Raw genomic sequence first — 17,528 nt, 5'->3', positions numbered from 1 at the left:
CCAGGCAGCTGACAGAAAGCCTGAAATTCAGACTGTCTGTCAAATCCAGATGCCCATTATTCTAGTATTGAGGGCAAAATAGATGAGAGAATTCACATCCTTTTCAGGAGAAGACTTACTCCTGCCTATTCATTTTCCTTTCCATGTCCCCTGCTCCTCTGTAGATCTTGCTCCTATTGTCCCTGTTGTTCTTGCTTTCAGCAAGGCTGATGCCAGTCCTGCTACTGTCATTGTGGCAGAGCTTTGGGATGAAGAAGAGTAGCAGTGGTCACAACCGAAATCCCTTCCTGTCACAGAGTCATCTGCATAAATGTTATCCATACAGAAATCAGATCTTCAGACCTTCTTTTCTCTTTTCTTTTCTTTTCTTTTCTTTTCCTTTCTTTTCTTTTCTTTTCTTTTCTTTTCTTTTCTTTTCTTTTCTTTTCTTTTCTTTTCTTTTCTTTTCTTTTCTTTTCTTTTCTTTTCTTTTCTTTTCTTTTCTTTTCTTTTCTTTTCTTTTCTTTTCTTTTCTTTTCTTTTCAACAGAAACTACACTCTCAACATTATTCCCTACAAAAAATAAGAATAAAAATAAAATAAAAATAAAATAAAAATAAAAGCGTGGCTTCCCACTGGGCAGAAACATTGGGGCAGTCATATTTGGCATGAAACAAAATTGTGCCAGATTGTGTGTTAATGATTAACTGGCCTAGATGGTCCCTGTGCTTTGGCACTATTCAGTTTACCTCTAGAGATGGACCTAAGGTAGCCCGCCTGTTCCAGCTCTGCAGCAGCACCCTGTCTTGAGATACAGGAACCACTGGTCTAATTGTCTTGAGCTGAATCACATTGTTAGTGATTGTTGTTATAATTCCATGAAGGAAGGCTTTAACTTCGTGATATTTCAGACATATAGCTGTAGACATGTGGGGTCTTCCTTCCAGCTCCTAGTCCAAAACTCCTTCTGATGTGCAAGCACAAGGATAGGTGAAATTCTCCCCAGGACACAGCCAACACTGACCTGATTTCACATTATTTACAGAATCTCTATGCTTCAGGCAGATTAGAAAAAATGTGGCCAAACTGTTCTACCAGTTTGCAGAACAGGATTCCAGCACCTTGTCTGCTTTGTTTTTGAAAATGCAAGTGCTCTCAACCATAACCTACATAATCTTGTGGGATGTCCTCCTGCAGGACAAGGCAAAATGCCAGCTAGAAGTTGAGGAGGAAACTGGCAAAGAAAACACGTCTTTGTGTTTCAAAGGGCTCTTCATGCTTTCTAGACAAATTAAAGAAAAACAATTAAAAGAGTACTCCGAAGACACCATGCACCTGTATAACCTAACTCAGACCCATCCCAGCCTTCCCTCTAAAGATTTACACATCCCTGGAGGTGTTCAAGGCCAGACTGGATGGGGCCCTGGGCAACCTGGTCTGGTATTAAATGGGGAGGTTGGTGGCCCTGCCTGTGGCAGGGGGGTTGAAGATTTATGATACATCAGGTCCCTTCCAATCCGGGCCATTCTGTGATTCTGTGATTTTGGAGAGCTTTTTGAGGCAGAGAGCTTCCAGCTGTGCATACCCAGAATGTGCACCTGAGTTGTTCTGTGGGATGAGCTGTAACAAAGAGAAGGACTTTGGGGATCACAAGCAAGGCTCCAGGACTGCTAGTGTATTGCTGTCAGGGACTGATAGTTGTAGCCCACAGCAAGTGTTTGAAGAACTCAGATCTGCAGAAGTGACACACACGTGCTGTTTTAGGAGTTTTCTCTACGTGCTTCCACGGGCATTACCGCCAATAAACCATCACTCTTCAGAAGGCCATCTGCTTGCCATTAGCATGGATTTCTGAAGAATTGTTGACAGCTGAGTCTGCCAGATAATCACAGGATGGTGGAGCTGGGGCCTGTCCACAGGTGGGAGAGACACATCTCTTCCTGAAAAGGCAAAGGAATAAGGCTTGAGGCACTGCAATTCGAGTGGAGTTCTTGCAGTCAGGACGTTGCTAATTCAGATGTTATTCATGCAGTAGTGGACAAGGGACCTTCTGCATCACTGGACCCTTCCAGCTGAAATGCAAGACCTACTGCTATGGCTACACTTATTTCAGTATCTGTTACTTTCCTGCAGCTCACGCAGATGTATCCTCAAGCACTATTTTCACAGTACTGGCTAAAGTGCAGCCTGCCAGTGGTTTCTGCAAGCAGAAGCTCCAGTGTGCATCAGCAGTTGCAGGGCTCACCAGTCTCACTCTTCTCAAAAGCTGCCACTTTGCAAACATTAAGTGAAAAAAATTCCCCTAACACTTTCTGTTATTGCTGATGACACCTTTTCTGCAACACATGAGCTCTTCACCTTGCTGCTTTCCACAGATGTTTGAGCTGGTCCTTTCCCTTGTATTATTTTGGAACATGCACATCCAAGGAATTTCCACAACTCTTCAAGATTATAGAATCATGGAATTGTTTAAGCTGGAAAAGACCACTAAAAAGATCACAGCAGTCCAAACATCAGCCCATCCCCACCATGCCCACTAACCATGTTCTCAGTGCCACATCACAGAGTTCTTGAATACCTCCAGGGAGAGCTAGTTTACCACCTCCCAGGACACTATTCATAACAGAAGAAAGATGTTGTAGACTGTTCTTCACAAGACTGCAGTATGCAGGAGACACATTAGGGGAATTTAGTAACCATAGCTGAAGAGGTATTTGTGAACTTCAATAGTGTCATACTGATGCCTAAGCTCTTCTGTGGATCTGCAGATCCACAGAAGATCCACAGCCTGCATGCTCATAGCTGCATGTTACCTGAACGTATTTGGGCTTGAAAGCATTAAAGCCAAACTTCTCAAACTCTATTGCCTACCTTAGACATTTTTTTCCCACTTAATGTAAAAACCAGATGTTCTTTTTAATTCCTGAAGAAGAGCAAGCTCCAAAGTCTGTAGCTGCAGGTGCTGGAGTGAGCACGCTCCCTACCCATTCAGATGACTATCATGCTAATGGCTTATTGCCTGCCCCTGGGAGCTTTGTTGGTTATACCTGGAAGCACGTAACCTGTCAGGTCTATTCAAAGCAGTAGTCCTAGGAGTGCACTTCATCCATGCTCACAACCAGCCTGATGGTTTGCTGAGTAACACCTACTCAGATTTGTGAAAGAGGCCCTGAGCTGGAAGGACAGGCAGAATGGGGAAAGGCAAACTTTGGGGCCCTATCAACTGCCTCCCAGAATGGTTCTGGGCTGCATGGTTCTGACCTGCTTCTACTGCATCTGCCCAAACCAAAGCTTCTTCCAGCTTCCAGTCACAGCCAGAAGCTTCCACAGCTTCTGGCATTCCTGTGACCACAGCAGTATCAGTCAGTCTGCAGTTATTTGCTCTTGAGCACCATTAAGAAGGTGCCACATTTTTTGGTAACTTTAAGCACTGTCCAAACTCATGGCTAACTTTGGTCTGAAGAATTGCAGGTACAAAATATAGGGGCTCCTAACACTTCGTGTGTGAATCACAGAATCATAGAATGGCCTGGGTTGGAAGGGACCTCAAGGATCATGAATCTCCAACCCCCTGCCACGTGCAGGGCCACCAACCTCCACATTTAATACTAGATCAGGCTGCCCAGGGCCCCATCCAACCTGGCCTTGAACACCTCCAGGGACGGGGCATCCACAGCTTCTCTGGGCAGCCTGTTCCAGCACCTCACCGTTCTCACAGTAAAGAACTTCCCCCTGACATCCAACCTAAATCTTCCCCCCTCCAACTTACAACCATTTCCCCTTGTCTTGCTGTTATCTACCCTTTCAAATAGTTGATTCCCCTCCAGTCTGTAGGTTCCCTTTAGATACTGGAAGGCTGCAGTAAGGTCACCCCACAGCCTTTTTTTCTTCAGGCTGAAGAAGTCCAGCGCCTTCAGCCTGTCTTCATAGGGAGGTGCTCCAGCCCTCTAATCATCTTTGTGGCCATCCTCTGGACCCTCTCCAACAGCTCCCTGTCTTTCTTGTATTGGGAGCCTCAGACTTGGACACAGTACTCCAGATGGGGCTCAAAAGAGCAGACAGAGAGGGACAATCACCTTCCTGTCCCTGCTGGCTGCTTTTCTTCTGATAGAGCCCAGGATACCATTTGCTTTCTGAGCTGCAAGAGCACACTGCTAGCTCACGTTAAGCTTTTCATCCACCACGATCCCCAGGTCTTTCTCTGCAGGGCTGCTCTCAAAGACTGCTCCTTCCAGTCTGTATATACGCCTAGGATTCCTCTGGCCCAAGTGCAAAACCTTGCACTTTGCTGTGTTGAATCATTAGATTCTCCTGGTGCCGCCTTTCAAGTCTGTTGAGGTCCCTCTGAATGGCATCCCTTCCACTGTGTCAACAGTACCACTGAAGTACTTTGCACTACCACAGAGCTGTGCCTAGATATTGTTTTTTTTCTCAGGGTTGTTCTAAATTAAGTAAATATTCAGAGAAGGCCCACAGCCTGAGTTGGGCAAGATACAGATGAAAAGCAAGCAAGCAGCGTGCTCTTGCAGTCTGGAAAACCAAAAGAGCAGCTGCCAGCAGGGATGGGGGGAGACTGTCCCCCGCTACTCTGCCCTTGTCAGGCTCCATCTGGAATACTGAATCCAGGTCCAGAGCCTCCAGTACAGGAAAGATGCGGAACTGTTGAAGTGGGTCCAAAGGAGGGCCACAAAGATTACAAGAGGGCTGGAGCACCTTTCCTATAATGAAAGGCAAAGGAAGCTGGGCTTGTTTTGCTTGAAAGCTCTATGAGACCTTAAGGGAAGACTACAAACAGAAGGGAGAGTACCTTTTCACATGGGCAGATAGTGATAGGGTGAGGGGGGATGATTTAAAACTATTAGAGAGGAGATTATATTTGCTACTAGTAGAAAATCTTTTACTCAGAGGGCAGTGAGGCACTGGCTGCCCAGAGAGGTTATCCTTGGAGATATTCAAGGTCAGGCTGGACGGGGCTCTGAGCACCCTAAACGAGCTGTAGATATCGCTGCTCACTGCAGGGAGTTGGATCAGATAGCCTTTAAAGGTCCCCTCCAACTCAGAAGATTTGATGACTCTTCGGTAAGTCTGCTCAAGGAAAGACGGTAACACCGCCCCCAGCACAGCAGCAGACTCATTAACCCTCACTGCCCGCCCGCTCCCGCCGCCCGGCAGCCGCCCCTTCCGCCGGCAGCCCCGCCTCCTCCTCCCGGCAGCCCCGACTGGCATGGCGGCGCCCAGCGCTTAGGTTTGCACGTGTGCTCCGCGCTCCGGAGTTAGAGCCGCCGCCATGAAGGGCAAATCCTCGGCCCACAAGTCGGGGAACACGCACCGGGTGAGCGCCCGCCTCATCGGGCCGGGTGGCAGCCGGGGTGGGTCGCTGGGTTTTCGTCCTTACTCTTCATTGAGCTGTTGTGCAGCCGTGGAGGGACGGAGGGCACTGCAAGGCTGCAGGACGGCTCCCAAAAGGCTCTCTGTACTGCAGGGGAGGTGCGGCTGCTGGCCTCGCCAGGCTCACAGCACGAACACGTGTGTCCTTTTGTTTTACAGTTTCTTACCTTCTCGGAACGCTTAAGTAATATTAATATCGATATTATTCATCGGATTGACAGAACTGGAAGCAGTGCTGAGGTGAGAAAAGCAATAGCAGTCATTTTATGCTATAGGACCGCAGGTCACTCCACAAGTAGACATGTGCCCTGAAAGATATGCTTACGGTTTTCTTTGGGGAAGGGTTAGGAAACACCACTCTTCCATGAGCTTCTTTCTAAAGTTTCATTCACTGTTTTGTTCCCTTCTTCTTTTAGAAATCCTAGTCATATTGACAGTGTCACCCTGATTGCTTCCACATAACGAGAGGACCTGTGGGTGACCATCAGCAGTCCTGGGTCCTGTCCTGCAAAGGCCTAAGGGTGCTGAGTGGGTGCAGTACTCTCAGGGAAGCACCTTTAAAGGTGCTTTCCAGCTCTTTATAGATGATTTAAAAAAAAAAAAAAATCTGTGTGTCTTGCAGATCATCACTGTGAATAGAGTGCAGCTTATTGTCTCCTGGCCTGCTGGATTGTTTTTCTAAGCTTCTCACTGAATAGCTGTGAGGATGCCTAAATAAACCCCTAAGCATTTTTTTTTCCTACTGGGTGGTTGTGGTTCAGCATCTTAGGTTATTAAGTCCAGTCAACAGAAGTCTAAAAAGCAATTACGTAAGCAAGTCTTGTCACCAGAATATAAGTTAAGTGGTTTTTTGAATGTGGTAATGAAGGTCTAATTTTCAGACAAATCTCATGGCACCCTTTGGAAGGAACTCATCAAGATTTCTTAAAATATTCAAAAAATGTTTGAAACACTTGGTAGTACTTTTCACTGGATCTTGTCATCTTTACTGGCTACATCCATAAGAATTGGTGAACTGTTATTTTGTCTTTATTTTGACAGGAGGTTGAAACCTACTTTTATGAAGGACTACAGAAATGGAGGGAACTGAACCTCACTCAGCATTTTGGTATTTCATTTTCATTTGTTGATATTTTCTGCCTGTTCTGGACTGTTAAAATACATTTCTTCTGCATGTAGAGCAGACTGAGAAAGTTTCTGTAGATTAGGTTTTGAACTGGGCTTTGGAGAGCCAATTAATTTTAACATCCTGCGTGTTCACTGAACTATAATTTTCATGATTTCTCTTTCATGCTTTGAACAGTGCAATTCTACAAAGAAGTGGCCAACAAATGCCAGTCCTTCAACCAGCTGGTCTATTACCAGAGTGCCATTGTGCAGAGCTTGAAGACACATTTGCAAGTCAAAGCCAGTCTTGCTTATCAACCGTTATTAGAGTAAGTATATGGGGATCAATTGTAGAATCAATCAAGTTGAGAAAGACCCCTAAGATCATCTAGTCCAACCATCAAGTCATCACCACCATGCCCAATAAGCATGTACCTTAAATCCACATTCATATTTTTCTTGAACACTTCCAGGGGCAGTGATGCCACCACCTCCCTGGGCAGCCTTTCTGAGTACTTGCATGCTCTTTTGGAGAATAAATTTTTCTTAATATCCATTGTGAACTTCCGCTGATACGGATTAAGGCCACTATCTCTTCCTATCACTGAAGAGGGCGATATGGTCTCCTCTGAGCCTCTTCTACTCTAAACAATCTCAATTTCCTCAGCTGTTCCCCATCAGACTTGTGCTCCAGCCTCCTCACAGCTCCACTGCCCTTCATTGGACATGCTCCAGGGCCTCTGTGTCTTTCTTGTAGCGAGGGGACCAAAACTGAACGCAGCACTTGAGATGTGGTCTCACCAGTGCCATATACACAGAGATGATAACCTCCCTGCTTCTTCTGGCTGCAGTATTTCTAATGCCTTTGGCTCACGTTCAGTCAGCTGTCAGCCTACACCCCCAGACCCTTTTCTGCCTAGCAGCTTTTCCCAAACCTCTCCCCCAAGCCTGTAGCACTGACTAAAGTTGTTTTGACTGAAGTGCAAGACCTAGCACTTGGTCTTGTTTAACCTCATATAATTGGACTTGGCCCATTGATCCAGCCTTACCAGATCCCTCTGCAGGACCTTCCTACTCTCCCTTCCTTCCAAACTTAGTGAGGGTGTGTTCAATCCCCCTTGTACAGATAGTCAGTAAAAATAGTAAACAGGATGGGCTACAATAATGACCCCTGAGGAATGCTACTTGTGACTGGTTGCCAGCTGAAGCCTGATGATATTGCAAATAATCCCAAGTCTTGTTCTGCGTGTTCTTTATATTTTTTGTACATGAGGAAAGAAGTATAGCAATGAGAAAATCAAGTGGTCATATTTCCCTGGTAGTGCTTTATAATCCTAGGTCTTATAAAAAAAAATAACATGCTACTGAGTGTCTGAGAGAAAATTAATGTGCTTTGGTTGATGTTGATCATTTATGTTTGGTTGATCCATTTTTCTTCTTGTTTAATGTTGTCTGCTTGAATTATTTTAAAATCGTTGCCATCCACAGCTGCTTGCAGGTGATGTTTAAGTAAAGGTAAGAAACAAGAGTAATGCTGTCCATCTTTCAAAAAATATTGTGCTCAGCTGCAGGCAATGCTTGGCTAGCTTTTTATTGATTGGGAAAAAAAAAACAAAAAAAACAAACAAACAAACAAAAAAAACAACCTAACATACTAACACTGATAAATTGTCTGAATCAGTCTAGTGGTGCAGTTGGCTCGAGATCTCCAGGCTGATTTCTATCCTCACTTCCATGACTTCTTCATGGCCATCACCAAGTTGTTGGATACACAGGACACAGAACTGCTGGAATGGGCTTTTACCTCTCTTTCCTATCTCTACAAGTACCTATGGAGATTGATGGTGAAGGACATAAGCAACATATATAGGTAAAAGTTGTTTTTCATTTCTGTCTTGATTGGCATCTATAAATGTTACGGGACTGCAAGTACTGTACAAATACATGACTTAGTGCTTTAGTATACTTGTTAGCATAATTTCTCTGCTTTCTAGGATAGAGCCTTGTTATCATATGCAGCTCCTTTGAGATCCTCCTGACTGGAGGAGGAGTGTGCATTGATCTGTTTTCAGCATTCATCCTTCTGATGTGATGTATACAGGTGGTGGTAGGAGAGGAAGCAGCTGCCTAGGCTGGGTAAAGAAAGCTCAGAAAGGCATTGGCAACTCAGACAAGTCTGAATTCAACACAGGTCTCTTGAGTACCTGTCAAATACCTTGGTCTTATGTGTATTGCTTCTGTCTTTCCAGTTGCAGGCACTTAGATGTACAAAAATAAATGATTTCTTTTGAGTCTTTGATTGCTCCTGCTGCATTTTCACCTTTACATTCTTCGTGTCTGTTTAGTGAGAGAGCAGACAGGCTGCGCTGTATGCTGTGAAACTTCTTGCCACAGGATTCTAGGCAAGTTAGGCATAAGCTCAGAATGAAATTTGCCAAGCTTGAGGGAATTTCCAAATGCACAGGAGCCAATTCTGACTTGAGAAGTCCCTGAAATGCAGGTGGTTGAAGGCTGTTTTTGTATGTGCTTATCCTCTTGAAATTTTTCCCAGGCATCTGCTCCTGGCTACTTCATCCAGCTGTGCTGAATGGACTGTATTCTGCCCCATGGTGGCTGCTTGCTCGCTGTCATGCTGCAGTGGTAGCAGCTCTCTTCTTTATGTCCTAGCCAGTGGGCACATGCTGCTTCCTACTAGTTTCAATTCAGAACAGATGGAGGAAAAGATGGATTACAGATTTTTTTCCTCAACCCAGCAAAAGCTGTCAGGCATATTGCAGAAACATCTGCTTCTCTGTGAATCTGAGGCACCACGCTCTACACTTAACATGTGCTGAGCCACTTGCAACTGTCACTGGTGTTTACCAAAGAACTGCAAACACTTGTCACTCCTCTCAGTAGTGTTTTTGGAAAATCTACATGCACAGGAGAGCTTGTTGGCTCATCTGAAATACAAATGTGGCATATCAAGTAAATTTTGGTTTAACTAAGTGCTGCTGAGTGTATCTGTTAAAAATCTTGATGCTGCAGTTAGGTCTGTATGGATCTGGAGTTGTTGTAGGTTTCCAGGCTGCAGCTTAGGATGCCTGCTGTTTTTATTTGATCTTCGTACAGGAAGAATGGGACAGAATGGAATTAAGGAAGGTATCTACTGCCCCTGGGTGGATGGCTTCTTGGTGCTTGTAAAGTGTGGCAATGTAAACTGAAAACATAATTTTTAAACCCAGTTGTTGACAGTTCTTGCACAGCCTTTAAGACAATTTATTACTGTGTTTCTTTTTAGTCTCTACAGCACTCTGCTGGCTCATCACAAGCTTCACATCAGAAACTTTGCTGCTGAAAGTTTTGTCTTTTTAATGAGAAAGGTAAGTGAGGTGTTTGTACCTTGACACACTCTCATGGCTTCAACATATGAGATTTCTATAAAGGAGGGTTAACAAGGCCTGAACTGGTGTTCTGCATGTCCTGAGTTGTCATTTTCAATAAGTGTTTTCCTAAGTCATGGACTTAGGAAAGTCATATCATAGGACTTCATATCAACAGTGGCAAATAGAGACTGTAATACTCTGCTTTAAGAGCAGGTAAGCCAAATGTTTGTAAATGTTTGTTTAGTTGTTTTCAGAAGTTGCTGAACCTCAGGTCCTTTGGCACAGAGGGTTTAAAAATGAGCAGAAACCCTTACAGTATTCCCAGGTATTGTTGTAGTTTGGATGACTGGATTCTGCTTTCAGCTGATGCATGTATCTTTCCACACCAGAACACTGACCTCTGTTTCAGTTGGGACCAATTATGCGATGCATTTATGCATGTGCTTAACTCTAAAATGGTAAGAATAACTAAAAAGACACATCTCTGCTACTGTGGCCTCACCACGCTCTTAGTGGTTGTGGAAATGATGACATTGAACAGGTATAGAAAAGCAGGACTGAGAAGTGCGGTGTGGTGCTATGGAGCTGTTGAACTGCCTCTGTCCATCAGCTCAAAGATGATTTTTTTTTTCATTTTTTTTATTCCCTCTTGTGTTTTGTAGGTTTCTGATAAAAATGCCCTCTTCAACTTAATGTTCCATGACCTGGGGGAGCACCCCAAGAAGGTGGAAGGTGTGGGACGGCTACTTTTTGAGATGTGCAAGGGTGTTCGAAACATGTTCCACTCTTGCACAGAGACGGTAAAGACCAGAAGAAAAGAAAGTTGGTTTAATGGTCCTGCAATGGACCACTGGGTGAAACCAATCAGTGTTGCCTTGTTCCTTTCTCTGGGTCCTTAGTGATAAACATGCTGTTTGTTATTTAACTGGATCGAAAAGCTGATTTCTAAAAACCTTTTTTTGAGATGGATTGCTCTTTAAGCATTCCTATATGATATCACTATATATTAAAATAATACTGCTTGATAACATTATACACGTTTTACACCTCTAGGTGAATCTGAAGACAAATCAGATTTTAAGTGATAATTTTTTTTCCGCTAATCATGCTAGAGAGAATTGAGATCACTGAAATAAAGTAATACCTTGCCCTAACTGATTTTAGGATTTAGTTTTATTTTTTGATTTATTAGATTTATTTTCTGAGGTTGTGATATGCTCTTTTCCTGTACAGGCTCTAAAACTAATTCTGGTAAAGCTGGGACCTGTTACTGAAGAGGAGACTGAACTGCCATGGGCAACAATTGGAGAAGCCTTTGAGCAGATGATCAGATCAGCTGCAGTGCATATGCATAGGGAGCATTTTGACGTTGTTTTCAAGTGCCTGAAGGTATGCTTATTTTCTTTTTTCTTTTTTTTTCTTTATTTTTTTGCCTCTGTTCAGGAGAGACTGAAGAAAAGCTTTGTTGCAGGCCCATTGCTGGGCTTTCCTTCTGTTCTGCTGAATCAGATCTACTGGTGGTTCCAAAACAGCTTTGTAATGGTGAAGTGAAAGCTGCTTTCCCTCCAGTTCTCTTTACATCAGAGACTTGAACCGTACTCGGAAAGCCAAGTTTAAGCCTTAGAGCCAAGTCTTCGAAGTCAGAGTGTGTGTGTTTTCTGTTTGTGAGTTGCCATGTTGCATTGGGGTGGTTGCACTCTGAGGTCTGGGGGAGGAGAGCTGAGTGCCATAGGCTGTGCAGGGTCAGGATGATGCAGAATAAGCAGAGAGCATAGCAAGTAGGTTTCACTTACCTGATCTCCATGTAGATGTTTTATTCCTAGGGACTGGGATTTGCTAAGAGAGATTGAAACCTTCTGCAAATGATGGCTGTCAGCTTTGCACCTCAGAAGGGTAAAATGGGGAACTGGAGGAAGTGGTACACATGCAAACCTGATTTAGGGCATTCCTTCCAAGCACTGACAAATAATCCTATTTATGTGGTACTTGAACCTCAAACTACCCATAGTTTGAAATGGAGAAGTAAATGAAACAGGGTCTGATCTTTTTTTCTGAAGCATTTTGTTTTTCTTTTTTCTGTAAAAAGGAGTCACTCTTAAACTTGCAGAGCAAAATAACTAAAGCCAACTGCTGCATGGCTTCAGAGCAGATGGAAAGGGTTCTGCGAGCATATCTGATCCTAGTGGAATATGCAAATGGATCCAAAATCTCACAGCCAGAAGAAATCTGCCAGGTAAATCAGACCATCACTCTGCCTTGCCTGCCAGTGAAGTATTGATTGAATCTGGAAGATAGATGGTCAGCTGAAGCATTCTGAAACATTCCTGCTGCAGTAACAGGCTTAGGATTTGCATTAAGTGAAGAGAGATTTATGGGGGAGTATTGCTACTTCTCCAGTTCCATGAGAACTCTCCTCTTTCGTTTCAGGTTTTAATAAAAATGTTACAGACACCAGATCTCTTGTCATCTTGCTGCAAGATCCTGCTGAAAACCATTTCTGCGTTACTGCTGGCCGAAAACATTCACTTACCTGACTCTTTGACCAAAGAAGCCATTGAAAGGGTAACAAAGACTTCTTACTGGAGAAATACCAGAGTCCAGGTTCCCTAGAGCAACCTGATTTGAGGATACTCCATTTCAGGCTGGGCAGTAGACTACAAGGTTCTCTTTAGCTTTTTGCAGGAGAGAAACGGCTCAGTGCCTAAAATAATGCCTACTATGGTCTTGGGACTCCTTGAGAGTCTTACACAAACTGTCAGCCTGTTATAATAATGCCACTGTGGCAATCATACTTGCAATGAAAAACAAGTCCTGCTTCAAGCACTAACAGCCTGTAGTAAAGACAGAGAAGAGAGAGGGATTACGTTCTGTCATAGATTATGAGGCAGGTCAGTGAGTTGGACATGACTGAAAAAGTATGTTTTTCACTAAGTTGACAAACAGCGTGGGTTTGGCTTATGAGCCACTAATTTGACTTAGAAACTACAGGGTTAGGCAAATTTTACTATAACCATTGCTCCTGAAACATTGACAGGATCAGTTGCATACATTCATATGAAGTGCAGTGTAGTGGATTGATCAGAGATGCTGCTCTAGGGTGCTCTGCTTTGATTTTCCTGTTGCAGTACATGATAATTTTGCCATAGTTGTATTTTGTACATTTTAAAAAATGTATGAAAATAAAGATGTTGTGTGATTTGCAATTGGAAAATAAGGCTGTAGCAATTGTTTAGAGAAGATCACATGGACTTCAGTGTTGGCTTTTGCTGAAAGAGATTGGTTCTGCCTGTGTGTGTGGCAAGAGTCCAGTTTTGTTTGGGAGAGGTGATGCTTGAAACATTTGATTAAATTTGTGCAGGCTTCTGTTAATCTGAAGGAGGCTTAAAGCTGTCGTTATGATTTGAAGGGCCTGGGAAAGAAGTTGTGTGCATATTTTTGTGTTGTACATCTCAGCGTTGAAAAGCACTGATTTCGTGTGCAAACAGGGATGGTTTCCATCTTGTTCCCTTCAGAAGCATATAGGTTGGCTTTCCCCTTTTGCAGCCAGTGATGGTGGAGTCGTATACCAGGATGTATGCATCTGAGCTAAAAGACCTTTTGGGCCTGAGCTTCTTTCTAATGGTTATAGTGTGTCTGTGGTACAGTCAGAGAACTTTGAGCTTACGTTTTCACATCACTTTAAAGAGATAGCTGAGCTGTCTTAGCACAGAGCCTAACCTGCTTGGACTTCACAGGGTTTATTACAAGGGTTTTGCTGCTTCTATAGCTGAGCTGTCAGTGGAAGTGGTATTTCTGTGTGGCTTAGAAACTCTGCTAGCTGTGAACAGAAAGCCAGGAGGGTGTCTCAGAGTTTAGAGCATGGCTGATTGGAAAAATACCACATGGATAATGGAAACGTAAGTATAGCATCTTTTCTTGATGTGTTCCTGTCAACTTTTCATTTGCATCTTGCAGGTATTAGGAAGTGGAATTGAATGGTGCTTTCTTTTGGACTTCTCTGAAGCAATGTTCACAATGAAGCAATTTGAGAGGGTAAGTGGAAGCTCTTGTGCATTTTGTTTATTTTTTGTTGCCAAAAGGAGCGTAAGATACTGTGATGAGGACATCTGAACAGGAAAATCCTTCTACAAGTGGAAAATTCATAGTATATATATTTGCTTCATTTGATGAATCACTTATCTGTATTGACATGATGTTTGAACAGACTTCTAGTGTGGTAAGAATGAAAGCTTTACTTATGCCATTGTGTCAGAACTTGGTGCTCAGGGTTGAAGAGGTTATCCATGTTCACAGAGAGAAGCTCATGTGTTGAGAAGCGAAGGTGTGGATTTGTTTTAGATAAGATGAGGGGAAAATAAGTGGAAATGAGGAATAAGGGACATCTGATAGATCGAGCCTGGAAATGGTGATCTGGTAGGAATGAAACAAATTAAAGGGGGTAGGGTATGAAAGCACGGTTGAGCATCTGGGAAATTCTGACTATGTTGGTTTTCTTGGGAGCAGGCTGAGTTTTTACAGCAAACTGCTGTCCTTTCTCCAGTAACAGAATGTCGATGTGCTGATGATTCAGAGCTCCAGAACTGATGAAAAATCTGGTGCTTTGGTAGCTCACTTGTGCTTGGCTTCCTCTGTAGGTGATGTTATGTGCTCTTGTGGTTTTGATGACAGTTACAGGAACGTTACTAAAATTTGATTTTTCTTTTTTTCCCCTTCAGCACTTTCTTCCATGCTTTCTAAAGTACATTGAGCATTGCTTCTCTGAAACAGATGCACTTAGAAAGGATCAGGCAACAGCAGTTCTGGCTAAACTCATTCTAGTGAAAGCAGAGCCTCCTACAGTTGGTTCAATGGCATTTGAAAAGTATCCTCTTCTTTTCACCGAGTCATCATCCATCAGGTGAGACTTCTCAAGTTTAGCTAACACTACGTGTGTCTGCATGGCTGCAGATCTGAAGGCCTGCAAGGTGATACAGTGGGATTCCATTTTCTTTTCTGAGGTGATTTAAGAAGAGATACTGCTCTAGTGACCTTCTGGCTGTGCCATATTTGTGTATGAATATGTCATGTCCAGGAGCTTGCTGGAAGCAGTGCTGTAATCTTACCATAGAGCACAGCTGGGTACCATAGTGCATATAATTAATCCAGATACAGCACTATGCTGGCACAGCTTGGCTGCTTCAGGTTGCAGAGCTAAGTTGACTGCAGCAAGGTGTTTGCTTTCCCACTGGAACCTGTTTGGAAAGATGTGAGTGACAGCATTCTAGCACAGAATGACTATTGCTAGGCTTATGATGAAGGCTGTTAACGATCGCTATAGCTCAAAACTTGTCTGCTGAGAGTGGTGACTGATGCTGACATTTATGTAAGATTTTCCTTCCAAAAAGTAGTTCATTCTGTGGGTTTCCTTCTGTTTTTACTGAGTGGAGGAATCAAGGTTTAGGGAACAGAAGGCTGTGAGTCTAAGTAAATAAATAAATACATTTTTCTCTTCTTATATATTTTTCTGTGGATTTTTCTGGATTTTCAATGATATGGAATACATAGCTGAGAGGATGTTGCTCCTACAATGTCTGTGTCTGAACTAAACTTCCTTTGCTGTAGATTAAATCCATTGCTGCTTATCTTGTCTGCATGAAACATACAGAGCAGATTATTTCATCCTCTTTGCATCCCGCTTTTACAAATAACAGACTTTGATCTTCAGAAACATCACAAATCGTTTCTGTGGACCAGCAATCCTAATTCCTTGAGGTTTATCTGATAAATTTTATTCGTTAAACCTATAATCATATTTATGAGATGTTTTGTTAGCTGCTTGCTTTCTTGAAGGGTGGAGCTCATGGAGCTTTCCAGCTGTGGTCTTGCAAATGCTGAGTGGAATGGAAAGGTTGCTTTCCACGAGGTTTGAAGAACTCCTGTTTATATGTTCTAGTATGGTGTCAGCTCTTTTTGCCTGAAGATATGGCTTTGAATCTGGGCTCAACTTGTGGTTCCTTATAATTCACCAAACTGTTAGCTAGCTATTTTCTGTCTTCTGTTAATCTTTGCTAGTATCTGGGTTGTTAATAAGTAAGAATCACTCAGTCCTAGAGATGACTCTCAGGTGCTTCTCACCTTAGTTGTGAGGGTGTCCAACTGAGAACTAGACTCCTTCCTTCTAGAAAGGCTTTTAAAATTCAAAATAAAGACCTGAATTTATTGCATGGGAAACATGGTACATTTATATTGTGGGAGAAAAAGGAACAGTCTCTGATGTGCAGGGGGCTTAGTGGGTTGCTAAAATGTTTTGATTTTATTTCTAGCTCTAATACAAGACAACAAACAAGTAAAAGACAAGGAGGAAGGGCAGAAGTACCAGTGCTTGATCATGTGCTGTCTCTAATCCAGTTACAAGAGAATGAAGACATCACTGACCTTTCACAGCCTTGGGTTGCCTTGGTTGTACTGCCACATATTAGGTAAGGGATACTCTATGCTATTGCTGTATATTTCTGTAGTATTATCTACTTCACCATCTATCAAAAATCAGTTAACTAAGGTAAGCTCAAGAGTTATTAACACTAGTTTGGGGTAACTGGGGTAAAAAGGTGGGGAAAAAAAAGCTATGTGGAAATACTGGGTCCATGGTAAACTCAGGAGTGGGATATCAGTTTCTTGGCTGCCTGCTCCTTTAAATTTAGTACACTAGCATGTGGAGTTGTTCCTGACACATTTCTGTTTCTGTTTTTTAAGCACCATTTTTTCTAGACAGCAGTGTTTTCAATAATTATTATAGTCTTGTATGACAGAAGGCTTTGGAAGGAACTTGCTCTTCTGCAGCTTAAATTGTGACTCAGAAATAGCAGATGTGATTTGCTATTGATTTCAGACTTGGGATAATCTCTCTGTAATTTAACATGAGATAGATATGAAAGAAAATATTTGTATGCGTCTAGGTGTGAGTGTTAACATAGAGATAAAAGGCTTCCCATTTATTTTAAACAGACCAATGGACAAAGAAATGATTCTGCCCCGTGTGACAAGTTTTATAGATTCTCTGTTCACAGCCATTGACAAAGGAAGCCTCTGCAAAGGTCAGTTACTGTTAGTTCCTGCTCATTTGTTTTCTGTTGAGACCTGAAAGGGAGAATTAAAAAAGTGGTTTTGCTGATGACACAAAACATGAAAATGAGTAGCAATAGCATTGTATCCAAATGTACTGAGCAGTAAAACTAGAAAAGCAAAGCTTGGTGGAAATACCCTCCAGGAAACAATTCTGCAATTGTTATTGGTAGTCATAATGGTGTGGCAGATGTTCCACAAAGTGGAGGGTGGACTGTACAAACTGAAGCCTGATCAAGATAATTGAGAAGAAAAATTAGAGTCATATAAAAGAGGATGGGAATCCTTTCAAGCCAGACCCAGGCTGAAGCAGTCAAGCGAAGGAGAGACTATTGACTGACAAGCTCCAATTAGTCTGTTCTAAACCTATAGCTCAAATTTTGGGACCTTATCGTCTTTGACATATGTTACAGCATCAGTAGTAAAATGATGTATACTCCCTCTGGGCATGTGTGGTCACAGGAGCCCTGCTGGTTGCCTTCTATCACTGGCCAGAAAAGAAAAAAAATCTTCTAGCTTAGCTTGTGTGGTACAGGGCAGTTGAATACTCAGAGAGATCTCAAGCATTTGGCTTTGTGACAAAGTATG

The 17,528-nt window shown here is 42.8% G+C and overlaps 1 protein-coding gene across 1 annotated transcript in view; it reads left to right on the top strand.

Moving 5' to 3' along the window:
• Positions 1-5,135: 5,135 nt before the first annotated feature.
• UTP20 (UTP20 small subunit processome component) overlaps positions 5,136-17,528 on the top strand; it is a 58,867-nt gene continuing 46,474 nt past the window's right edge. Inside the window, exons 1-14 of the mRNA XM_052669024.1 lie at positions 5,136-5,311; positions 5,527-5,607; positions 6,409-6,475; positions 6,671-6,803; positions 8,156-8,344; positions 9,755-9,836; positions 10,502-10,639; positions 11,073-11,228; positions 11,926-12,072; positions 12,267-12,401; positions 13,794-13,871; positions 14,555-14,736; positions 16,142-16,297; positions 16,824-16,912. Of these exons, the coding sequence (XP_052524984.1) occupies positions 5,267-5,311; positions 5,527-5,607; positions 6,409-6,475; positions 6,671-6,803; positions 8,156-8,344; positions 9,755-9,836; positions 10,502-10,639; positions 11,073-11,228; positions 11,926-12,072; positions 12,267-12,401; positions 13,794-13,871; positions 14,555-14,736; positions 16,142-16,297; positions 16,824-16,912 (1,678 nt within the window). The 5' untranslated portion in view covers positions 5,136-5,266. The remainder of the gene's footprint in view (positions 5,312-5,526; positions 5,608-6,408; positions 6,476-6,670; positions 6,804-8,155; positions 8,345-9,754; positions 9,837-10,501; positions 10,640-11,072; positions 11,229-11,925; positions 12,073-12,266; positions 12,402-13,793; positions 13,872-14,554; positions 14,737-16,141; positions 16,298-16,823; positions 16,913-17,528) is intronic.

This window comes from Tympanuchus pallidicinctus, unplaced genomic scaffold, assembly GCF_026119805.1.
Source record: "Tympanuchus pallidicinctus isolate F22 unplaced genomic scaffold, pur_lepc_1.0 scaffold8, whole genome shotgun sequence".
Taxonomy (NCBI): Eukaryota; Metazoa; Chordata; class Aves; order Galliformes; family Phasianidae; genus Tympanuchus; species Tympanuchus pallidicinctus.
The sequence above is the reverse complement of the archived record's forward strand: the minus strand, read 5'-3'. Positions and strand labels throughout refer to the sequence as shown.